At 38.6% G+C, this 25,416-nt stretch overlaps 2 protein-coding genes across 2 annotated transcripts; one reads left to right on the plus strand and one right to left on the minus strand.

Annotated features, from left to right (window-relative positions):
* Window positions 1-11,799: 11,799 nt before the first annotated feature.
* LOC137725142 (calmodulin-binding transcription activator 2-like) lies at window positions 11,800-19,947 on the plus strand. Its single transcript, XM_068463731.1, has 13 exons — window positions 11,800-11,944; window positions 12,031-12,150; window positions 12,601-12,716; window positions 12,882-12,970; window positions 13,212-13,254; window positions 14,195-14,372; window positions 14,560-14,673; window positions 14,823-15,121; window positions 15,582-16,082; window positions 16,649-17,340; window positions 17,724-18,306; window positions 18,760-19,083; window positions 19,510-19,947. The coding sequence occupies exons 1-13, from the start codon at window positions 11,905-11,907 to the stop codon at window positions 19,621-19,623; spliced, it is 3,213 nt and encodes a 1,070-aa protein (XP_068319832.1). The 5' UTR covers window positions 11,800-11,904; the 3' UTR covers window positions 19,624-19,947.
* Window positions 19,948-20,552: 605 nt separating this feature from the next.
* On the minus strand, window positions 20,553-24,159 carry LOC137727027 (tobamovirus multiplication protein 1-like). Its single transcript, XM_068465974.1, has 11 exons — window positions 23,907-24,159; window positions 23,688-23,778; window positions 23,539-23,591; window positions 22,370-22,462; window positions 22,200-22,271; window positions 22,010-22,082; window positions 21,738-21,783; window positions 21,568-21,631; window positions 21,418-21,471; window positions 21,259-21,336; window positions 20,553-20,974 (listed from the first exon to the last, which is right to left on the minus strand). Exons 1-11 carry the CDS (start codon window positions 24,102-24,104, stop codon window positions 20,882-20,884), a joined length of 915 nt encoding a protein of 304 aa, XP_068322075.1. The 5' UTR covers window positions 24,105-24,159; the 3' UTR covers window positions 20,553-20,881.
* Between the last annotated feature and the right edge of the window lie 1,257 nt (window positions 24,160-25,416).

A 25,416-nucleotide genomic window follows, 5' to 3' on the forward strand; every position in this document is an offset into this window, starting at 1 on the left:
TATAAAAACGAATGCTCACATATATGTATCACAAAGAACGCAATTTCCGGACTTAATAGGCATGTTTAGATATGATCTCATGAATGGAATGCTACTACTTAGATGCGAGAACCAGTGACACCATATGCTCATACCAAATTCAAACTCAACAAATTGAAACACATAACACTCAAGATAGAAGTTTAAGGGTTGCAACGGGGCTTGGGGTATTGGTTAACAAAGAAAGGATAGGGAAAACAAACGTTCTTCAAGCATTAGTAAGCAAAGTAATGAAGTTAAGACTTAGAATTCACTTAGTTTGCAGAAATTAACTTAAAAATACAAGGGGAAGACTTTAAACAACTTCTTGGGGCCGAATTCAACTTTTTGGACCCTTTCTTCAACAAACAACACCTTGGAACTTTTTTTCTCATATTGTTCAACTCTTTTCATACTTTATTTATTTATTTTTTTTTCACGAATTTTTCTTTTCTTTTCTTTCTACCCGTGCTTATGGCACATAATTCTCAAAATAAAAACTTCCCCCACACTTGGTTTCTGTCATAAAGGAATTCCATTTGAATCATGCTTACTATACTTTAAGAACGAGGGTATGGATAGTCCTAATCTAGGCTAGGTGAGGGTAATGTGGGTTAACAAAGAAAAGGCTAAACAAGGCTCAATGGGGTTAACACCTAAACATATAATGGAGTAGGGCACACGGCTTTTTGGCTAAAGTGGTGGTCACTACACAACTTCATCTTGAATATGTGTTATGCTAATCAATACCATGCTTTGAATGAAATGGGCATGACTTCTAGTGTTTGGAACTAAATGATGAAACGCCTTCTAAGTAGCAACCAAGCAAAGAATAATGAGATCATGCAACGATTTTAGAAAACAAAGAATGCACAGATTTGAACTCTCCAAATAAACGTTTAGGTTCAAGTCTCACAAGGTTGTAACGTTAATTTGAGTTCCTTCCTTCAAGCATGTTACAAAAACTGATTTTTTTTTTTTATTTTTTTTTTATTTTTTATGATTGCATGTGAATTCATAAGTTATAACCACAACCAAGCATAAACATAGAGTAAATCAAACTTTCATCCATGTTAATCACTCTCTTTAACAGCCATGTATTTAAAAACCAAATCCTCATCATTGTGTTGGAAGGTACCCTAAGACACAAACAAACACACAAAAACAACTCTTTTTTGGGTTTTTTAAAACAAATTTTTCAAATTTTTCTTTGATTTTCGGATTTTTACTTCAAAACATACTAAAACACACCAAAACTGCTTAAAAACACTTAAAAACAGCAAGGAACAAGTTTTGAAATAATGGGTGATAAAATCCCACGAATTTGAATGAAAAACACTTAGTTACCCCCCCACACTTAAATCAAACATTGTCCTCAATGTTTTAAGCATAGAATCACACAAAGAAACACACAAACAGCAAGTAAAACAACTAAATAGGCAGATTAGAAGGAATCAACAAAGAGAAGGGTTTAGGAACGCAAATCTGGAATTGGAGTGCTTTCTAGGTCTTCCTTTGTTGAATGGCATGGGTTGCCTCCCAAGTAGCGCTTTCTTTAACGTCTTGCAGCCGGACGAAGAACACGTTCAGGCACCATTGGTGCCCACGGCATGGAGTGAGATCTCCTCCACAACCTGCCCCATGGCATTCTCATAGTATGGCTTCAATCTATGTCCGTTGACCTTGAATTCCACCCCATTCCTTAAGCTTTGGACTTGAACTGCACCATGTGGGAAAACATTAGTAACAACAAAAGGTCCAATCCATTTAGAACGTAACTTTCCGGGAAATAAACGTAAACGAGAATTAAAAAGTAAAACTTTCTGCCCAATTGTGAAGGTTTTGCCCCTAATCATCTTGTCATGAAACGCCTTCGTCTTTTCCTTGTAAATACGGGCATTCTCGTAGGCTTCATTCCTTAGTTCCTCAAGCTCATTCAATTGGAGCTTCCGATGCATTCCAGCAGCATCTAAGTCCAAATTGAACGTTTTGATGGCCCAATGTGCCTTATGCTCTAGCTCCACGGGTAAGTGACAAGGTTTTCCATAAACTAGCCGAAATGGAGACATCCCTAGGGGTGTTTTGTAGGCAGTGCGATATGCCCATAGTGCATCGTCTAAACGCATGCTCCAATCCTTCCGAGGCCCCACGGTCTTCTCCAAGATTTGCTTGACCTCTCTATTTGATACTTCGGCTTGGCCACTTGTTTGTGGGTGATAAGGTGTTGAAACCTTATGCTTGACATTGTACTTCTTGAAGAGTGCCTCAATGGTCCTATTGCAGAAATGTGAACCTCCATCACTTATAAATACCCGCGGCATCCCAAATCTAGAGAAAATGTTAGTCTTGATGAAATCTGAAACCACTCTAGAATCGTTAGTACGGGTAGCTTTTGCTTCTACCCATTTAGAAACATAATCAACCGCAAGCAAAATATAAGTGAAACCAAATGAAGAAGGAAAAGGACCCATGAAATCAATACCCCAAACATCAAAGATTTCAACATTGAAGATGGGTGTTTGCGGCATTTGGTCTTTTGCACCAATAGAACCTGTTCTTTGACATCTATCACATGTTAAGCAAAACATTCTAGCATCTTTGAACAATGTAGGCCAATAAAAACCAGATTCTAACACTTTACGAGCTGTCCTTTGGGTACCAAAATGGCCTCCACATGCATAAGAATGACAAAATGCTAGAATTGAGTTAAAATCAGAAGTTGGCACACATCTTCTAATAATCTGATCTGGGCAATATTTCCATAGATATGGATCATCCCACACATAAAATCTTGCATCATGTATCAATTTATCACGTTGGACCTTGCTTAGGGTGTTAGGAACTTGCTTAGTCACCAAGAAATTGACCAAATCGGCATACCAAGGGGTACTTACCTCAATGGACAGAAGTTGTTCATCCGGAAACATCTCAGAAATGGGGAGGGACTCTTCTTCACGCACCAATCTACTCAAGTGGTCAGCCACCACGTTTTCACAACCTTTCTTGTCCCTAATTTCAATATCGAACTCTTGAAGTAGGAGCATCCAACGAATGAGCCTTGGTTTGGCCTCCTTTTTGGTGAAAAGATACTTCAAGGCTGCATGGTCAGTGAAAACAATTACTTTAGTGCCAATAAGATATGATCTAAACTTATCTAAAGCAAATACAACCGCCAAGAGTTCTTTTTCGGTTGTAGAATAATTCAATTGAGCATCATTTAAAGTGCGGGAAGCATAATAAATAACATGTGACTGTTTATTTTTCCTTTGACCCAAAACAGCCCCAAGTGCATAATCCGAGGCATCACACATCAATTCAAATGGAATGGACCAATCCGGGGGAGTTATGATGGGTGCCGTGGTTAGGAGCTCTTTGAGATGCTTGAATGACTTCTCGCATGCCTCGTTGAACTCAAAAGACACATCTTTTTGGAGGAGGCGGCATAGGGGTTGTGCAATCTTGGAAAAGTCCTTGATAAATCGTCTATAGAATCCTGCATGACCAAGAAAAGAACGAACCTCTCTAACCGAAGTAGGAGAGGGTAAGTAGCGTACAAGATCTACTTTAGACTTATCAACTTCAATTCCTTTTTCAGAGATTATATGACCCAAAACAATACCTTGTTTAACCATAAAATGGCATTTTTCCCAATTTAAAACAAGGTTTGTTTCAACACAACGTTTCAAGATTAACGTGAGATTATCCAAGCATTTATCAAAAGAATCACCAAAAACACTAAAGTCATCCATGAATATTTCAATAATCCTTTCAACATAATCAGAAAATATGCTTACCATACACCTTTGAAACGTGGCAGGGGCATTGCACAAACCAAATGGCATGCGTCGATATGCAAATGTTCCAAAGGGACAAGTAAAAGTGGTCTTTTCTTGATCATCCGGGGCAATGACAATTTGATTATAACCTGAATATCCATCAAGAAAGCAATAAAAAGAATGACCCGCTAACCTTTCCAACATTTGATCTAGGAACGGCAATGGGAAGTGGTCCTTCCTTGTGGTGGCATTTATCTTCCTATAATCGATGCATACACGCCAACCGGTTTGGATTCTCATGGGTACAAGCTCATTCTCGGCATTCTCCACAACCGTCACTCCGGATTTCTTAGGCACACATTGGATAGGTGAAACCCAACGACTATCGGAGATAGGATAAATGACTCCACAATCAAGAAGTTTGATTATCTCTTTTTTCACAACTTCCATCATTGGAGGGTTAAGACGGCGTTGAGCCTCTCTAGTTGGTTTGGTCCCCTCCTCAAGAAATATGTGATGCATACAAGTTGTGGGGCTTATACCTTTGATATCGGCCAATGTCCATCCTAGGGCAGATTTGTACTCCTTCAACACATGCATGAGTTTTTCCTCCTCTTGTGCCGTGAGGGATGATGATATGATGGCAGGCAGTGTCTCATTTTTTCCCAAGAAAATGTACTTCAAATGGCTTGGCAAAGGTTTGAGTTCAAGGATAGGTGCCTGAATTATGGATGGAAGCAACTTGTTAGTCGAAATGGGAATGGACTCTTTGTTAGGAAACTTACCATCATGTATTGGTGATGACTCAAGGGCAGCAACTACTTCAAGAAAATCCTCACTAGGAGGCACGGCATAGGATAGTGTATTTGTGCCGTGGGGTTGCATGGATGTTGCTCCCTTGGTTTTGACTTCTACACCACTTGTAATGACTTTTTCAAGCATATCATCATTCAAATCTTCAAGGTATCCCTGCGCCAAAGAGTCAACAGTATCAATAGAGAAACATGAATGATCTTCACTAGGATACTTAATAGAATCGGAAAGATTGAAATTAACAACTTCCCCATCAAATTCCATGGACAAAGTTCCATTAAACACGTCAATCTTAGTCCGGGCCGTTTTCATGAATGGCCTTCCAAGTAGAATGGGCAGCGAGGTTGCATGATCCGATTCATCCATCTCAAGGACATAGAAATCCGCCGGAAAGATCAAATGATTAACCTGCACCAAAACATCTTCCAAAACTCCTTTTGGATAGGCATTAGATCTATCGGCCAATTGTATGATAACACCATCCTTTTTCAATGCTCCTAGGTTCATAGATGCATATATGGAATATGGCATAACATTTATAGAAGCACCTAAGTCAAGCATGGCAGATTCAAATCTAGTGTTACCTATGACACAAGGAATGGTGAAACTACCCGGATCTTTGCATTTGGGAGGTAGTTTGCGTTGCAAGATGGCGGACACATTCTCACCTACTTTTACCACTTCCTTGGTCGACATCCTCTTCCTAGTGGTGCACAACTCCTTCAAAAACTTGGCGTATCTAGGGACTTGCTTGATTGCATCCAACAAGGGTATGTTCACTTGAACTTTCCTAAATGTCTCAAGGATGTCCTTTTCAGCTTCTTCCTTCCTTGTTTGCATAAACCTACTAGGAAAAGGAGCATTCGAAGGAAAAGCATTAGTAGAAACTGAATTTGACACATTCTTACCCTTTTTGGCCGAATTAGACAGTTTTGGGGCACTAGGAACTTGCGGCAAAGACTCTCCCACCTTTGTCGTGGGTTTGCTTGATTCTTCCTCTTCAATTTGCAAGTTTTCATCACCTTTAGGACCTGATTGTGATGGTGTAGGATCTGCCCCAATCTCTTCTCCACTTCTCAAGGTTATGGCCTTTGCACTTTCGAAGCTTCCCTTTGGATTTGGAACGGTGGAACTAGGGAGCTTTCCTTGTTCACGAAACTGCCCCATAAACTCGGCAATTTGCCCCATTTGTTTCTCCAATTGATCCACCCTTTTGTCTTGGTTTTGCATAGCCTTAGCTTGATCGTCCTGCCCATTAGACAACTTAGTTAGTATCTTAAGAAGTGCATCATTGTCAAGGGACGTACCTGAGGCACTTGGGCCGGATTGGGCTTGATTTTGGGGTGGGCCGTAGGTTTTGGGAAAGAACCCAGGGGGTTGTTGCCTAAAGCCTCCTTGGTTTTGAGATTGTTGGGGCTCCCTCCATTTGAAATTTGGGTGGTCTCTCCAACCGGGATTATATGTGTTGGAATAAGGATCGTTCCTTGGTTGGTTTTGGCCTTGAAACCCAATTGCATTGGCGCTTTCCCATCCACCATTTTCAATCAACTGTGGACATTTTTCAGAGGCATGTCCATGCATAGAACATACGCCACATACAATTGGTCCTTGCATCTTCATGCCCTCGGCCAACTGAGACACAATAGAAGTAAGATTAGCCAATTGTGAATTAATGTCAGAAGTAGAACTTACCTCATGAACATGTTGTCGTGGGGGTCCTCTTTGGCCTACTCCTTCGTATTGTTGATCGTTCAACGCTCGATTAGAAATCAAGGTCTTGGCAGCCATAGGTGTTTTGTCCACTAATGCTCCACCTGCCGAGGCATCGAGCATTTGACGTTCTAATGGTAGGAGGCCCTCGTAGAAGTATTGCAAAAGTAGCTCCTCCTTCATCTGATGCTGTGGACAAGAAGCAACAAGTGATTTAAAACGTTCATAGTATGCAGGAAAAGACTCACCTTCATCTTGTTGAATTCCACTTATTTTTTTACGAAGAAGAATGATGCGAGAAGTTGGGAAAAACTTCTCCAAAAACGCTCTTTTCATACTCTCCCATGAAGTGACAGTGCCAGGAGCCAACTCGTATAACCAATCCTTAGCTTTATCCATTAAAGAGAACGGAAAAGCTTTCATCTTCAAAATACTTCCGTCAACATTGACGGGAGTCATGCTTGAACAAACTACTTCAAACTCTTTAAGATGCTTGTTTGGATCTTCCATGGAAAGCCCATGGTATTTAGGAATGTGGTGCAATAAGCTTGACTTCAACTCGAATTCATCGGTCTTGCCTTGGGCAGCCGCGGGGTATTGAATGCATAATGGTGCGGCATTGGCCAACCCTGAGGCCGAAAGCTCTTTAATGGTCCGATTGTCCGCTGCCATAACTTCTTCTTCCACTTCTTCAAACTCAGATTCGGCCTCTGAACTTGAACTAGGTTCACTATGTTTGGGATGCCTCCTCTTTCTTCTCAAATCACGTTCAAAATCGTCGTTAAAGTCTAAGATATGTGCATGCACAGTTTGAGAACTCCGCGTCATGCACTAGTACCTAAAAAAAAACAAGAAACAAAAATAGGTCAGAAACTAAAACAAAATCAGAAACAAAGTGAAATAAATGAAACAAAAACAATCCAAGGGATTTAGCAAAGTTGCTAATCCCCGGCAACGGCGCCAAAAATTTGATGCAAAATATATTAAGCACACAAATTAAACCCTCTTCTGACAATTGTAGCAAAGTATGTAAGTAGGGATCGTTCAAAACCGGGGATTAGGAGGGATTGCTAAACTCTTGAAAACTGACCTAAGAAGTCCAAAACAAAGTTAAAAACACTAATTTGGACTCAAAGAATGAAAAACCAAAGTTAAAACACTAAAACAAAACAAAAACTCAAAACAACAACTAGAAGACTCAAAACTGCCTAAAAACCACTTTCTGGGCAGTTTTGAGCACCTACACTAATTTGGACGAAATTGGTTGAAAACATGACTCAAAACACTTAAAAACATGAACCAAAACAATTTCTAACTAAATTGAGACTTCAAAGTAAAGGGGGATTTGATTTGGACGAAATTAAAGTTGAGAAAACAGATTGCAAAGTAAAACTGATCTTGAAACGTTTTTGGGGTTTTTAATGGATGATGGACTAGTTAGGGGTTCTTTCTCCACACATGACAAGTATGCAAATGACTCGATTTCCAGTTATTCCTTCATAGAATTATGAATGACAATGCCCCAAATTAACCGTGACATCACTAGTTAATTCTCAAGTTTTCCTTGTATTATTGAATTGGATGACATCATACGACAACCCAAAGCATTCTTCAAAAGTTCCTTACATGACATCATAATAAAGATACAATCAAAGATCATTACGTTCAATGAAAACTATAAGCATTAACAAAGCACTTGTGACTATGACATCATGACACTTATGCTAGGAATTGAACTTAACGCGATTGTGACTAGCAATCTTCACTACTTGTGCATATAAGTGTGTGACAATTATGTGAAACAAACTTATATTCTAGCATCATATTCATGCAAGCCAATTAAGTGTCGACCCCTAATTAACAAACACAAATACGTTATTACTCGCACAGTTAAGCCAATTGCATTCACGATTCAAGAACTCATAACTGGAATTTATCAAATCAACTTGCACACATAGTTATGGCTTCGAAATCACCCCTAACCAATAGGGGTTTAGCCACTCATGTTCATAGCAAAATGAAAGGAAAATAAATTAAACATTGAAATCATAAAACGAATTACACCTAGAATGCACCAACGACGAAGCTTGAGCATCCAAGAGTCCTTCCTTCTTTCTCCTTGCTACGGCACAAAGGTGGATGGGATGGTTGGGATGTGTTTTAGGATCAGGGATTATGGAATTGGATGGAGGATAGGCACGGCAAGGTGTAGTGTTTGGTTGGAATTGTGTTTCTAGGATTTTAGGATGTGGAGAGTGGTGTGGTTAGATGAATGGACGAAAATTGGGTGAATGAGTGATTCCCCTAGTGCCTTGCTGCAAACCCTTATTTATAGGGCTAGGAAAGGTTTTGAAACACTTAAAGGATATATGTGTGTAGCTTGGACAAGGTAGGACGGCTAGTGACAAGCTAGGAAGGCTAGGAGACAAGGTAGGACGGCTAGGAGACAAGCTAGGACGGCTAGTGACAAGCTAGGACGGCTAGTGACAAGCTAGGACGGCTAGGAGACAAGCTAGGACGGCTAGTGACAAGCTAGGACGGCTAGGAGACAAGCTAGGACGGCTAGGAGACAAGGTAGGACGGCTAGGAGACAAGCTAGGACGGCTAGTGACAAGCTAGGACGGCTAGGAGACAAGCTAGGACGGCTAGTGACAAGCTAGGACGGCTAGTTCTTCCAATACAGAAATTAGGCACCATGTGTGAATAGATAAAGCCTTCTAGAAATAAGGTTTTTAGGCCCCCTTGCAGCTCCCTAACTGAATTCAAGCCTTCAAATTCGTCCATCCTCATGCCTCCATGCTTGCACTATCCAATCTTGGCCCAAAAATGCTCTAGAATGCTCCAAATTGCTTCTTTTTGCATACTTTGACACTAAAACCTGAAATTGCACGAAAATGACTTTAAACACTAAACTAACTAAGGAAAAACAACATAAATGCATGAGAACAAGCCAATTAAGTCACATAAAAATGCTCCTATCACCTAGCCCACCAAGGCGTGTCTTGGAGAGTTGAGGAGAAGGAAATCGTAATGAGAATCCAACAACAAAAGAGGAATTTGATGCAAGGGTAAGATATTTGGGGCAAAAGATAGACATAAAATCCAAATTTGAGACGAAAGCTTAAAACAACTGAGATAAAAGTTTAGAAGAACTAAAACAAAAGGCTTAGAAAAGAGAACAAAGAAAACGAAATTAAGGACAAAAGAGATGAAAAAGACCAAAAATAAAGGGCTACCACTAACCCTAATCAAAATTAGGGTCAATGGCTAGAGGAGAAGGTTGGGTTATTTGTCACAAAGGTGAGAGAAAATAAGGCTAAGTAAAATTTGAGCAGTTGTTGATAAGACTTTTTCAGCAGCTTTTATTTTATTAGTTGTTGTATTACTAAATAATTGAGATGTGTTGTCACAAAATTCAGTTGTAAATCTCTACATATAATGAAAAGGTACATGGTGATCTTTGTTTCTAGCAAAGCAATAGTCCTAAGCTTATAAAGTAAATTTAAACTAGAATAAGTTATCATCTAAGTGCTATGTAAACTACACACTATTAAAGAAAATTTATGTGTGCACTGTGTAAGTATCGTCTATGACATTGAGTCACCATCTATTCTTATTCTATATATTTTTCTTTGAGTTGAAATTTCCAATATTATCTCCTAACTGATGCAAAAGTGGTAATGATAGGTTGTTTAATATTTAGAAAAGTTGATATCAACTTAACGTTATTAGAATATTTTAGGAAAGCTATACACATTCTTTGATTATATTTTCATGATAAAAAACTTACCATAGTAAGATGATAATGTCAATTAATAGCAAGGGTTTTCATATGTCACTTTGTTTCATGCCTTTTATATCCTCTATAATTTTATTTTATTTTGCCAACCATCATTTTTCTAATTTAATGTTATTTATGTGGAACAAATTAATTTTTGGCTAAAAAAAAATTGCATATTCGAATCTTATTCATAGATAATGAGGATGAGTATGACACCGAATGTGTAGGTATATGTGGATGAATTTGACACTGAATGTGTAAGTAATGTTGATATATAAGTTTTGATACGTATTGCGTAGGTGGTGTAGATATAATTAGCTTACCTATTGATAATGTTTCAATTGACAAGCCTAAGCGTCCATGTGTTGATGATTTTTGGGTTTTGTTTTTTGTTTTGTTTAAGTGACATTTTATTCTACCTCAACAATATGTTTATGACTGACAAGTTACTTCTTATGGATCCAAGCTTTCAAACATTAAAATCTACAATTTGATCAAATAATGGATTTAGTCAAGATTTTAAAATTGTTTTTTGTGCGACCATGACATGTAGAACTTCAGGTGGCAAGAATGATCGGAATGACAATAACCCATGATGCGTAGTCCAACAACCTTGGTCCAACAGGCTAGGCTTAAGCCCATTGAATATATTACTTATCTCCCAAGTAAGGAAGCCCTAATTCTAGTGAAATTATGATATCTGGGGGATTATGCATCGTAAGCATAATCTTAGGAGAATTGGATATCTTATCCTAGGTTCTCTCTAAGATAATATGTCGATTTAATTGGAATTACTCTTCCTACAAGGACTCTCAATGTCTCTATAAGTACTACAGCTGGATGTTTATCAGATGACCTCTTCTACACTCTTCTCTGGATTCTCTAATTGATCACAATTGAAGATACATCTATCCTCTTATATATTCTTTATGCCTAATAGGAGCTCATCCTGCACACACGCTGTTGTTGACGAATAGGCACGTCCATGGAGAACCCATCTCCTTAACGCCTAGCCATAGCTTATTCGCCAAAAATGATTCACAATATATTGCACATCACACCATTATTTCTTAGAACTACACTTGTGGCTTGATTCTTCTTCCCAGAGATATGTAGGCAATCTGATCTGGATTTAACCAGACCCCCTATCAACCTCATTCTCCTCTTGCAGAGATCATGGGTAATTCAAATGGAACTCGCTTCTGTTCTTGGATGTGCGTGAATCTGGTTTCAACATTTTCCTTATTTATCTAAAAAAGTAAATTCATCACTAAAATCATTCAACCCTAACATAATAAAATCGATAAACAGTAATAAACTAAACATTTAATTTGAGTTTTCTCTAAACTATGAGGTGTTGACTGGGTCTAAATCAAAGACCCCTTTAACATTTATTGTTCTGTGACGTGTATACACTGCATTTATTGATACCATATTATGTTGTCCATTATGTAACTTCCGAACTCATTCTCCCGTTAGTGTAAAATATATCGTTGTATTAAAAAAAAAATGTATTTAGGGGGAGCCAAAACATTTTTTGGGAGTCCTAACATTTTTGGGATTAGATTAGCCCTTCATTGAAAATGACGGTCTTATAATTACATACTTGGTCAAAGAAAATAAATATAGAAAAAATGATCCAAATAAAAGGAGGAAAAATAATATATAAATATAATTCTCGTACATCCATCTCTACTGTGTTGACTGACTCCTTACATAAGATGATGACTTAAACAAACTTTTATTGTCTGTAGTTTGAATCAATTTGTGCTCAGCTCAGCTTCCTTGGCTTCAACCGGTCTTCCCATGGCGGAAAGTGGATCGTACCCTCAGGGCCCTCGATTAGGTCAGATTTCCAACCCTTAATTATCTCGAATTTCAATTCCTATGCGATCAGTTTCTGATTGGTTTGATTTCGTTCGTGTTTTGCAGACTTTCAGCAATTACTTGTTGAAGCCCAACACCGATGGCTGCGCCCTGCTGAAATCTGTGAAATTCTTAGCAATTTTGGGAAGTTCCAAATCTCATCGGAGCCTCCGAACAAACCACCTAGTATGGTTAATTGGTTATTGACTTTATAATTAATTAACTAAATATTTGTTTAATTTCATGTTTTGCTCATGTTTGCGTCATTTCCTCTTAATGGGTTTATTTAAAAAAAAAAAGATTACCAATTTGTTTAGGGCTTTTACAGATCAGCTATCTGTAGACCCCGGCATAGTCAAGTTGGCTAAAAAAGCGAGCTTGCCCCTCTGCACCTAAGTTCGAATCCCCATTTCCAAGTTTAAATTAAATTAGCGAAAAGCATATTGAGTGCCCCCTGAAGTCTCTGGATATCATTTTCGTATCTTTTCTATTGAACCCTTTGATCATGTTAGGCAAAGTCCGATGTAGCTTTTTATGTACTCTTTATGTACATAAAATGTGATTATGATTGTTGTCTCAGTTGTAGTATTTACACATAGAGAACATTCTGGTGTGGAACTTTTTCCACCATGCCAGGTGGTTCTCTTTATCTTTTTGACAGGAAGGTTCTGAGATACTTTAGAAAGGATGGACATAACTGGAGGAAGAAACGAGACGGCAAGACTGTGAAGGAGGCCCATGAGAAGCTAAAGGTAAGCTAAAGGTATCTGGACTCTGAGTGTTTGTAATAAATTTTTGCTAAAGATGATATTTATTTCAGTATGCCCTGAAAGGACACTCATGTAAATAATTGAAATCATTAAACTCAAGAAAGAGTTACTGGAGTCTGTGAGGTAACACTCTTCAGTTTATTTCAGGTTGGCAGTGTTGATGTTCTACACTGCTACTATGCCCATGGAGAAGATGATGAAAGTTTTCAAAGGCGCTGCTATTGGATGCTTGAGCAGTAAGTCTGAGTTATAGACGTTTATTTATATATTTAGATGCACACTGTGTTTGGTAATTAAAATCATGTATTTCACATTGGACTGTTCATGCCTTTCCATAAAGATCCAAACTTTTATGCTTATATTTCTTTTCGGAATGCACAAATACAGTTAGATTTCTACAGTTTTCTGTTTTTTAAAACTTCTCTTTTCTTTTTCAAGGTTTCTGTTTTTAATTTTGTGTACTTGTTCAATGTGCAGGGATTTAATGCACATAGTTTTTGTTCATTACTTGCAAGTAAAGGTATTACTATCCTCCTCCTAGTTCTTAATCTGCTTTTCATTTCCTTTATTGTTTATGTTATTTAGACCATCTTTAATCCAGTTAAAGTACTTGATCATGCTACTCTCTTGAGTCTTCCTATTTCCTAACAGTTAATCTAAGGAATTAATAGCAGGGCTGCAATTTTTCTTCATGTAAAAATAATACTCTAGTTGGATTTCGAAGTTCCAATCATTGACCTCTCTGTAAAGCATAAGATGTTGATTGAGCCACATTCTTGGCGTAATACTATATATTTATTTATATAATTTTCTTGGATCTCTCTCTCTCTCTCTCTCTCTGTACTGGTGTAAGTTGACGCAGTATATGCCCTTGGCCCTGCTCACCATTTTTAACATAAGCCAAGGCTCAGGAACTATTGATACGGTGTTTTTGGAAGACCTGGAACAGTACTAAGTGGCTTGAAAAAGAAAAGAAAAAAAAACCAAATGGACGTTGATTTGGAATGGCATTGCGGTTGACTTGATCCAAAATTCCAAATAGCAGCAATTGTTGTAATTCTTCAATTCTCAAGAAAGACAGAAATTACAATAGGGGTGAAACCTCATGAAATCTTGATCTGAAGGATAGGTTTATAGAAAATAGAGGGGGTGTACAAAATAAAAAGGTGCAAAGGAAAGAGAGGAGGGCCAGTAGTTTCACAATTGCAGTTTGCATGATAAAAATGCCTTGCACAGTTCAGATATTTGACCTTGGCCACGTACTTTCTCAAAATTGCATTTTTTTTGACGTTAAGACATTTGAGTGTAAGTTTTTTCAGAGTCAATACTGAAATTTGTCTGAGTTTCTCAAACCAGTTTATCTCACCTGTGCATACTTTTTTATTGTTGGTGCTTTCTGAAATTTTTTATGCATAAAATATATTTGCTTGTGATTTACCTTTTGGTTATTTTGTTATTAGGGTCATAGGGCAAATGCAGGAGGCATAAGAGAGAATGATGAGGTTGCACCGGATCTGCAAAGGGGCAGCCCCTGGACTTCTAGCCCCTCTAATAGCAATGGCAGAGCACCTTCAGGATATACAGATTATGCAAGCCCAAGCAGCACCCTTACATCATCATGGGAAGATGTTGATTCCGGTATTCTTTTTCTCTGACTTTATTAAAAGAGGTTATCTTTTACATGTCATTTTTCTCTTATTTTGGGTCGAGAATATATGGTCTTCATTTGGGAAATGATGTATATAATAATGCCAAATTGACTGCGAAACTCGCGCACTTCTTAAATATGCACAAGATCTTCCACTTAACATGTGAGTTGATGCAGGAGATAGTCGCCAAGCGAGTTCCTTATTTCACTCAGTTTTTGAGTCACCAAAAATGGGGAATGGTCCTCTCGTGGACAATGCAGAGATTGATCTCTCACTGCATTCAAGTTCAAGTAATGCACTTTCTTTCTTCTTTTTTCCTCTTTTTTTCGCGGGGTGCGGGGAAGGGATTTTGCCTGTTTATTTATCTTCATTTGAATGGATTCATCGAGTAACCTCTTATGTGGTGTAACACGGTGATTTGATTTTACAATCTTATCAGAAAATCATGATGGCCAGTCATCAATTCATGGAGTATACAGGCCAGAATTTGACAAAGATCAATGTCGTTTCACTGATGACTCTACTAGTGTGATTGATTCTCAAAAAACACTTGGTGCGGGATCTTGGGAAGAAATATTGGAACAATGCACAATGGGATTCCACGATGGAACTTCTCATGCATCAATGTCTTCCACCCAAATTAGTTCTACTGGAGTTCCCCTTGAACAACAAACTTCTGGGAATAACCTGTTAAAGGAGGAGTTTGGGAGTTCTCTGCCATTGCAAACAAATTGGCAGGTATTTAATAGCTTCTGTGGTTTTTTTTTTAATCTGTAGTTGGCGTGCTCCTTAGCTTATATCATTTGGGCTTATTGATACAGATAATTGCTGAAATGAGGTGCAATGCTTCTTCCATGTGTATGCCCTGGGTTTTTATGTTTTATTGAACTGCATCACTACTTATTGTTTTATATATAGACATCCAAAAGGGCTGAGGTATTGAATTTTATAAGGTTCAAACAATAATACAAGTATACAGTAAAAAACCTGGTCTATTAACAAGGAGCATCTCTGCGTGGTAACCGAATGCTCAACAATTTTAATTTCATTTTTTGGTTTGCGGGATTTCAACAATGGATTCTCTGATTTGCTACATATATTTATTTGTCACCTTTTTGTATCTTATAAACAGCATGGATTTCTCAAATTATGAAATAAGAATTACGTTAATTTTCTAATTGTCACATTCTTTATCCAGTTTCCTTTGGGAGACAATTCACTGCAGTTGCCTGAGTGGTCCCTGGATCAGTCGATGAATTTGCAAAGAACTCCTGATGCGAATCTGAGCAATGCTCCAGACCTTGGTAGTGCTTATCTCAATCAACGAAATGAGCAGCTTGTGCAGGACAACCTTCAAGCACAGCTTACAAATGCAGAATCTCAATGTTTAATCATATCAAGTCCTGAGCATGATGTTCCTAAAGATGGGAATATCAACTATGCTTTCACTTTGAGACAGCAATTATTAGATCGAGAAGAGGGTTTGAAGAAAGTTGACAGCTTTTCTAGGTGGGTTTCCAAGGAACTTGGAGAGGTAGATGATCTGCAGATGCAATCCTCATCTGGTATTTCATGGATCACTGCTGAGTGTGGAGATGTAGTTGATGATTCCTCGTTGAGCCCCTCTATCTCCCAGGACCAGCTTTTCAGCATAGTTGATTTTTCACCAAAGTGGGCGTACACAGACTCTGAAATTGAGGTACAAAATAGGGAAGAAAAATAGTAACTGGTATCTTGGACTGAGTTTCTGCCACGTAAATATATCTAGTCAGATGCTCACTAGGATGCATCCTTAGAGATGGTTTTTGCGCCAAAATAATTTCCTTGATGAAAATGTATTTTATAACATGCCATTATTCCATAAGCATGATTACTCTGATCAAGTCTAACTTTTAGTTAGACATTGTACATTGTGCTTAGGACTTCTTGCAATACTAACATGTACCACTCACGGAGCAGAAAAGAAAGAAACCGCCTATTTAATTTCTATTACTTTTATACTTGAGATTTTATACATATTTTGGTTTTGCTTCTCCTCTGTTCCCACTTAATCAGTTTTACTGTTATATATGTTCTTTGGTATCTGTCTTCCAACTCAATTTCAATAATTGAGTAAGGCTACTATCAAATGTTATATTGTCTCCATTTATTTGTAAAGGGCTACAGAATATGTTGACATGTCTAATGTAGATCTGATGGTTGTCATTTATTTGTATATGTTCCCGATGTGTTAGTTGTCATCTCATTCTTCTTAATGTGAAACAGGTTCTGGTTTTTGGAACATTCTTGGTAAGTCAAAAGGAGGTAACACAATACAGCTGGTCTTGTATGTTTGGGGAGGTGGAAGTTCCAGCAAAGGTTTTAGCCAGTGGAGTTCTTTTCTGTTTTGCTCCACCTCACAGTGCCGGGCAAGTCCCCTTCTATGTAACTTGTTCCAACAGGTTAGCTTGTAGTGAAGTAAGAGAGTTTGATTATCAAGTGGGCTCCACTAAAGGTTTAGATATGACAGATATATCCAATGACACTGCATACGAAATGCATCTTCACTTACGTCTTGAGAGTTTACTGTCTCTGAGATCTGTCAGCCCTTCAGGTCACCTGTTTGGAGGTGTTAAGGAGAATCGAAACATAATTAGTAAAATCATATCACTGAAGGAGGAAGAGGATTATTTACATGCAGCAGAACCAACAGTAGTGAATTATTTGCTCCAAAATGAAGGGATGGAACATCTTATAAAGCTGATGAAAGAGAAGTTGTACACTTGGCTCCTTTATAAAGCAATAGAAGATGGTAAAGGACCAAGTGTATTAGATGCTGAAGGACAAGGTGTGCTACATTTAGCAGCTGCCCTTTCCTACAATTGGGCCATAAAACCCACTGTAACTGCGGGAGTTAGTATCAATTTTCGTGATGTTAATGGATGGACTGCCCTTCATTGGGCTGCATTCTATGGCAGGCAAGGACATCAGAACCCTTTCCATTTTATTTTAGTCTAGCTTCTGTTGAATCTTCTCTACCTATGTTGTCTACTAAGGGACTTGGCTTATACACTTCCCTCGGAGCCCATTAAAGCATCCCAAGTTTGTTTTACCATAACTGTTGCAAAGCTTGATCTCATCTAAAATATGTGAGATGAGGATGCCATTGGACAATTGACTTTTTTCTCTGAGACATGGAGTAGGTGCCACTAGTTAACTAGTGATTTCATAGTAACCCGCACTTTTTAAGCTCTGAGCTATATATGTCATTTATCTTTAACCATTATAAATTTCTTGCAAATTTCCAACACCTTACATTTACTCTTTTGTTTTTTATTTCCTGAACCTATGCCAAATTCAGAGAGCAGACAGTTGCAGTCCTTGTCTCTCTTGGTGCAGATCCTGGAGCACTGACCGATCCGTCTCCAGAGGTACCTTTGGGTATAACACCAGCAGACCTGGCATCTGTGAATAGTCACAAAGGAATTTCAGGCTTCCTCGCAGAGTCTTCCCTGACCACTTACTTTAAATCCCTTAAAATGAATGATGCAAAGGAAGATAGTGCTGCAGAAATACCTGGAACAAAAGTTGTCAAAACTTTTTCAGAACGGATAGCTACACCTGTGAGTTACGGTGATATGCCCGATGCACTGTCACTGAAGGACTCACTTACTGCTGTAACTAATGCTACCCAAGCTGCTGATCGTATACAGCAAATGTTAAGGATGCAGTCATTTGAGAGGAGACGAATTATTGAGCATGACATTGATGAGTTGGGAATGCCGGATGAGCGAGCAATTTCACTCATAACTTCCAAATCACACAAGGTGGGACCGGTCAATGGGTTTGCTCATACTGCTGCAGTTCAGATACAGAAAAAGTTTCGTGGTTGGAAGAAAAGAAAAGAATTCCTGATAATTCGCCAGAGAATTGTTAAAATCCAGGTCCGCTACAATTTTTTTCCTGTTGATTATTATTTGTTATTATTGTTATCATTATATACTTGCATCATAAAAAAAAAAAAAAAAACCAATCTTATTGTGGCACAAGTGATCTATATAAAGCTCTCGATAAAAGTACTTTGACCATGGGTTGTTTCGCATATAAAAGTTAATACTTTTAGTTTTCTTAGACAAATGATGGAATTAATTTTGGGACCACTTAGGGTTTAACTGGATCCCGGTCTGATTCTCCGCTTTTATTAACTATTTGATTTCAAGCGGGCTCCTAATTGTATATTTTCTCCATTTCCCATGCGTTAACTTTTGCAGCGGTTAAGTAAAATGAATTTCGAGATGAACTTTTGAAAAACCCTCTTTATCTTTCTGGTTATTACTTTTCTGAATGATTTTACTACGGCTGTGAATGCTAATTTCCCATTTTGTCATTTTATAAAGGCCCATGTAAGAGGACACCAGGTAAGGAAACAATATAAGGCAATCACCTGGTCAGTTGGAATTCTGGAGAAAGTTATTTTGCGTTGGAGACGTAAGGGGACTGGTTTACGAGGATTCCGACCAGATGCAGTTGCCAAGATTCCGAGCCCACAACCTGTGCCCTCAAAGGAGGATGATTATGACTTTCTTAAGAAGGGAAGAAAACAAACAGAGGAAAGGTTACAAAAAGCACTCACTAGGGTAAAGTCTATGGTTCAGTATCCAGAGGGAAGAGCTCAATACCGTAGACTGCTAAATGTTGTCGAAGGATTCCGTGAAACAAAGGTATTGATGGATCTAAACTGGTGCATTTTGCTTTCATAGTCTTATTATTTGAGTTACTTTTTGTAGGACCGAATTTTCAATTGCGCTTCATTTTGTCTTTAGTTAGTTTACTTGTGTTCTTGGTGAACCCCGATGACATTTTTAGATATAGTTTAGTGATACTATGTTATGGTCCTCTGTCGCTAATGTTTGCATTTCTTGTCGATCATAAGGATGTGCTAATTAACGTGTTTGTTTTTGGTTCAGTTTTCTGTTCTAAAGTTAAATATTCCTTTTCTACCTTGCTGTGTCTGAATTCATTGTACAAAAAAACATATACGTTTATTGGATGTCGCTGTGTCATTTACTATTAGACGATTAATGGAACCGTTAAGCAATACCAATCCACTTTGATAACACGTTTTGCGTGTTATTGACTATCGGCAGGTAAGTGGTATGGCTGTCGAGGGATCAGAAGAAAAGGCCGAGGGTGGTGAGGATCTAATCGATATTGACAAGTTGTTGGATGATGACACTTTCATGTCTATAGCATTTGACTGAGCCGACTCTGAGTTACTCGACCTGTACATTACACATGACTGGCATCCTTATACTGGTTTGGAGATCCTGGTTCATCTGTGTATATGTTTAATGAACTTAGGGAATTGTTTACGATATTCCGCGTTCTGCAGGAGCAGGCGGGAGTGTAGTGAGGACAACCAAAACCTACTCCTCCTCACAGAATTTGAATGTAGTTGTAATTTTATGTATGTTTTTCACCCCAGTGGGGGGAAATGTGTAGTGTGTATACTCGTTACAATTTGTTTAGGACGTTGAATAAAGCTTCGTAATCGCTAATTTATTTATAACCTGAATGTTTTCATATGACTAAGCTTGGCAAATCAGCATGTAAACATTAGATTTCAGACCGGCGGATACTGTCGAAATAAAAATAATGCCCCCAATCCATTGAAATCTGGTACCGAATTGGATGCGTATCGGGCTGCTGGATTCTGATAGCATTGTGCACGTCCAAATATTCTAAGTTGAACTGAATGAGAGAGAGAGAGAATTGTCTTTGTATTTTCAACGGCCCCTGAGGCCCCCTAAACACCACGCGATGTGCGGTGCTCTTCCAGACTTTGGAGCCTACCTCTAGCCGAGCCGTTTCTAGAATGGGCGGGCTGTTAAACAGAGAAGTTAACCGGAGGCCCACTAGACACCACGCGCGTGCGGTGCTCTTCCAGTCTCTAGATTCTACCTCTAGCCGAGCAGTTTCCAAGGTGGCGGGGTGTTAAACAGAAAGGTTAACTCTTCCCCAGGCCTCCCCCGACGTCTCTCACTGACGATGCCGTCAACCACCGCGTTCCAGTTTAGGAATTTTAACCCGGTTCCTTTTGAAGTTTCCATGAGGCGCGGTCTAAATTATGTTTATTCTTTCCCCATCAATGAGAAAAAGCAAGTTGTATTACGAGAGGGAACTAGTCGGTTTGAACGTACCGGCATAATTCTTGCTGAATTCTAGAGGGCGTTGATAGATAGCTTTCCCATTGCTAGAAAAAAGCATATGCAGGAGAAATAATAAGTAGAATACAAGAGAAATATTAAGTACGGAATATACATGTAATTGACTGAAGCAGTTCACACAATCATCAAACAAATTCAGTTTCAGTATTGGCTTAAAACATCCTGTCATCACACAAAGGTGATACGCGACCAAGGGAAGCACTAACCGTGCAGGAACGAGGCTCTCCTCTTAAGAGTACTACTTTTTTCCTCTTCCTTTCCCTGAATAGGTTGCTAGCGGCAGATAGAGCTTTCAACTTATGGGTTGGTATTGATCAGAAACACGTCTTGGGGGCAGCTTTCGCAGGATGAATAGCACCAAAGCTGATGGAACAATCTCCGCCAACTGCCAAAAGAAGTGAAAATAATTTATGACAGATAAAAGCGCTTATATAAGAAGCAGTCAAAGACACAAGTAGTCCATCGAGGTTTTGGTCCTTCCCTACGGGCGATAGATTCTAATATTTTCACCCAGGAAGTCCCTTCCAAAGTGTGAAACAGATATAGGTAAGGTACATTAGATGATCCGGTGAAGTAAAGACTACAGTGGCTAGACAAATACACTACATGAAACTCGCGTTGTGGTAGCAGCAATATATAAAATTCCAAAGTTCAGGATTTAATACTTGCCATGTAATAAACAAGGTTGAGGATGGGATGATCAATGACATCGACATCTGCATCTTTGTCAAATGCAGAAGCTGCGAGCTGGAATGCAATCACGAAAGAAGTCCTTGGAAATTAATAACTTTTCTGGTTACATGTGCTTTGCAATTGAGAAGGACTTACCACAACGCATCTTATCAAGAAACATGTGCAGCAAATGCCTGTGACCCATCCAACCTGCCACGTGAATAAGTTAGGAACCGTGATTCCTAACACAAATTGCAAGAATTGCGTTTGAAAACTGCCACTGATGAGCAAAATATAAGCACAAACCTCCTCCAGCTTTTTTTGACGTCCTCTTGACTCAATGGGGAAGTGCCTTAGCATGATAAACAACCTAAAGTGATAAACAAGTCAAAGTAAACACTTGTTTTATTAAAAACAGAATAAAATTAAAGTCCAAAAAACTTGGATGCTTTCTCAGAGCTGACAAAAGTCCTTGCCTTCCACCATATATCAAGAATCCCAGAGCAGTACAAAATGAAATAACTGCAAACAAAATGAACATAAACGTATATAGTTTAGCTTTTCCGTCTGCATAATAGTTTTTTTTGCAAATGAAGTCACTGTCGACTTCATGCGCTGACTAGGGATAATAGTTGCCTACTGCAATGAACTTATTATTCAAACTGCACAAATGTTTGATAAGCACTTGAAATTAGAGGGAAATAAATTAACGAAAGGCAAAAAAATTAATATAATATCGACTTTTGACCTGAAAAGAAGATTCTAGCAACTTCTACAGCAACAGGACTTCTGCTTAATCTCAAGAAAATCCAAATGCACACCTATCATCATAACACAATGACCAGGAAACAGTGATGCCCGCAGTGTAGCAGCAAAATAAAATTAATCCAACATTGCGTCCAACCATTTTCAACAGGAAATACATCGTTTTGACTTACCTGTGCGAAGTATATAAATCCATTTATAACATAGTATGCAGGTCTAAGTTTATCTGTTGGAAGACTTCTGGCCTAAAAAAGTCATAAAACGAATTAGATGACAGTAGTTAATGGGGAACAGTGATTATTTCACATCAGAATCGAAGGCAAAGAAAAGTTGGTATACGTACCTGGTGATAGATCTCAGCCCAAAATAAGACAAGTAATGTATACGTGGAGAAAAATAGAAGTCCAGGAAGATCCATAAGTAGCATTTCAAGAGCCTACAAAACAATGAGGCAGTGTCATCAGAAGAAGTTATATATCAAGATACTGCAAAGCATCGAAACATAGTGATGTTAGGGATCAAAGCTACAATAAATCGAACTCCACTTTCAAATCTTAGAACTGCAGATGTATGACCCGTGAAGAGTATAATACATGATGCATGCTACTGGAGAACAAAACCAGTGCTATTGAAGGCTCATTATCATGCATTTCTAATTTAACTGCTCCAACAAATCTAAAAATATCAGCCTGGTCAAGCCCGAAGCCTATTTTCACAGTGCGGGAGAGACAGAAACTTATACGTACGTTATCATTGCATTTACCATACAGAAGAGAAAAACTAAACAATGCAGTACGTGGTTGAAAATGTGGGAGAGCAAGCACAATATACTTGAGATTTTCGTACAAGTTTCATGTATCATCTTAATACTACTACTACAACTCTTCAGTATTCGCGTTCTGACTGGATAAGCTGCACTTTTTTCTAAGATAAATTTATACACTTATACAAGGTTGAAGGTTCATATTTCACCAGTCAAACTCATAAGGGAAAATCTATATGATGAAGATGGAAATGTATTCCTGTGCTACGTTCCATGAAAGAAGGAGACCCTGCACATCCTGTTTATAATTTTCGAACATACTTAATTGATGGACCTACGCATTTTCAAGTATATTTTTCCATACTAAGCATGAAAAGAAGTTGGGGCTCTGCCCTAAAAGCAATAAGCCTTTGCCAGGTTTCTTAACTCTATTAGGTGAGACAATTTTCACATCCTCGTGAATCACTATTGTTTTCCATGGAATATTAAAAGTCCTAAAAATATGAAAATTGTTACTTAAACATCATACACTCGTCACTAGGCCATTGTGTCCCAGGTTCAAACCCTCACCGCTCCCCTTAATGTAGAGATTAGCTTAGAATATCGTTTGTACTAGAAAAAGCATCGTCCATACGCTCGCGAAAAACACATTTAATAATCCTAGAACAGGACAACATTTATATATGTATGTGTGTGTAAAATTATACATAAATAATTGAGGAGTGCAAATCACAAATATAATATCATACCTTCGGTTTAATAAGGAAGACAGTTTTGAAGAGACCAAATAGGAGAGCCCTCACTGCCCAAATGCGTTTTGGTTTTCAGACAAAAAGCTTATACAATGAATTAACAAAAAAAAAAAAAAAATGAATAAATGAATAAATTAAAAACTTACATCCGTTCACTAGAAAGTTCATCAAATGGAAAACCTTTTGTATTGTCCACCCATATTCTGGCACTCTTAACTGAATGCGCACAAGTTGTACCTGAAAATCATCTTTTTTTTATTATTATTATTCGAGCACGTTGCTATAGCCAGCTTCGCTAATTAATATTTTCCTTCCATAAAAAGAAAACATGATAAAAATGAGAATAACAATGTTGTTGATTGTACCAGTGCAACAAGGGAAACCAATCCATAAGAAGCACACAAGATATAGTAAGTGCTGCTGCTGCCACCGCCACTCCCCCATTGTTTCTGGTCCTGATTCCACCAATCCTGTAAGCCTCCGCCTTCGCCACCGCCACCGCCACCGCCACCTCCACCGGACCCGCTGTAATTAAACACTAAGCCCTTCCTGGCTATCATCATCACCGCCACCTCTCAATTCTCTCAAACAAAACAAACAGACTATGTTTACTTCTATTTTGCTATTCACAGAGGAAACTAATTAGATTGGAATATGATTTCTGTCTGGAGATGCAGAGAAAGTTGGCAAAATGACGGTGCCAAGGGGAAATGACACGTGGAGAAAGGAGAACTAGGACACGGCGATGGGTTAGGCCACACGGCGATGGGTTAGGCCACGTGTGGGTCAGCCATGTTCGTCGCTTTCGCAACGGACTCCTCCTCACCGGATCGGATCTGGATTTTTAAGTGCGTGCATTCACCATTTGGTCTGCATGCACTAAATAGCATCTAAACCACCCAAATAATCCAAGGCCTCCTATAAACCACATCACTCCATCATTGCTCACTATCGAAGCACCAAGTTCCTTTTGGTGTTTGCTATCCACACATTAATTTTACATCCACGTTGTTCTATTAATGTATGTCATTTGATTATCTTTAATTCATTTAATCCGACTATCGAAATTTAAGAGAAGTGTGTAGAAAATAAAGAATAATGTCTGAATAGCACCATCTTATTCACTTAAGTTACAGATATAAAGTCAATCAACGGCCTCTAATACACCACATCACCATATCTTTGATCACCACCTAAGTTATATTCTATGCTAAATTTATTGAAGTTACGGAAATAAAGTTTTAAAATTGAGCTCAAAAGTAAGAACACGTTGCTGAAACCAACTCAGCTGAATGTAGATATACGAATGTCACATGTACATTAGTTTTGAAAATTTGAGGGTTTTTCTTTGGACATGAGTTACCCCGAGGAGTTAACGGCAGGTGACAAATTTCAGGGTTATTACAACATGAGATAACCGTGTCTCTTAAATTTATCTTTCAAGGCGACAAATCCCCAGGTGGCATTTGGGGACGTTTAAAAGATACGGATTTAGGTAACTTGGTGTTCAGGCAACCAGTAGGTCACCTTCGGACCTTCCGGAAACCCGACCAGGTGACGGCCAGCTGCTGTGATCACTGTTTCAATTATTTTCGATGAACTGGAGCGGTCACCTCTATTGAAAGATAAAAGAACCAAAACAAAAATCATAAAACCTGAAAGATGTTATGCTGCTCCAGGTAGGATAACATCTGCTGGTCAAACTACTGTCGAAGATGCATTTCCGTTTCACTTTTCCATATAGCATGAGACGACTCGCCCTTCATCCTCTTACTCTTCTCGTTATCTTTCACGGTAGATCCCTTCTTCTTGGAATCGTTGGTTGGATCTACAGGACCATCACCGCATTCCGGGCAGACCATTCCCCGTGCGTTT

The sequence above is a fragment of the Pyrus communis genome, chromosome 2 (assembly GCF_963583255.1).
Source record: "Pyrus communis chromosome 2, drPyrComm1.1, whole genome shotgun sequence".
In the NCBI taxonomy this organism is placed as follows: domain Eukaryota; kingdom Viridiplantae; phylum Streptophyta; class Magnoliopsida; order Rosales; family Rosaceae; genus Pyrus; species Pyrus communis.

Bases quoted from the DNA above. Each gene is read 5' to 3' on its own strand.
- LOC137725142 (XM_068463731.1), top strand. From the start codon at position 11,905: ATGGCGGAAAGTGGATCGTACCCTCAGGGCCCTCGATTAG. The intron at 12,151-12,600 runs GTATGGTTAATT...CCACCATGCCAG, and splicing joins GCCTCCGAACAAACCACCTA to GTGGTTCTCTTTATCTTTTT. The intron at 14,373-14,559 runs GTATTCTTTTTC...GAGTTGATGCAG, and splicing joins ATGGGAAGATGTTGATTCCG to GAGATAGTCGCCAAGCGAGT.
- LOC137727027 (XM_068465974.1), bottom strand. From the start codon at position 24,104: ATGATGATAGCCAGGAAGGGCTTAGTGTTTAATTACAGCGGGTCCGGT. The intron at 21,632-21,737 runs GCAAGGACTTTT...TTATCACTTTAG, and splicing joins TTCTTGATATATGGTGGAAG to GTTGTTTATCATGCTAAGGC. The intron at 20,975-21,258 runs GCAAGTATTAAA...TTCTTTTGGCAG, and splicing joins TCAACCTTGTTTATTACATG to TTGGCGGAGATTGTTCCATC.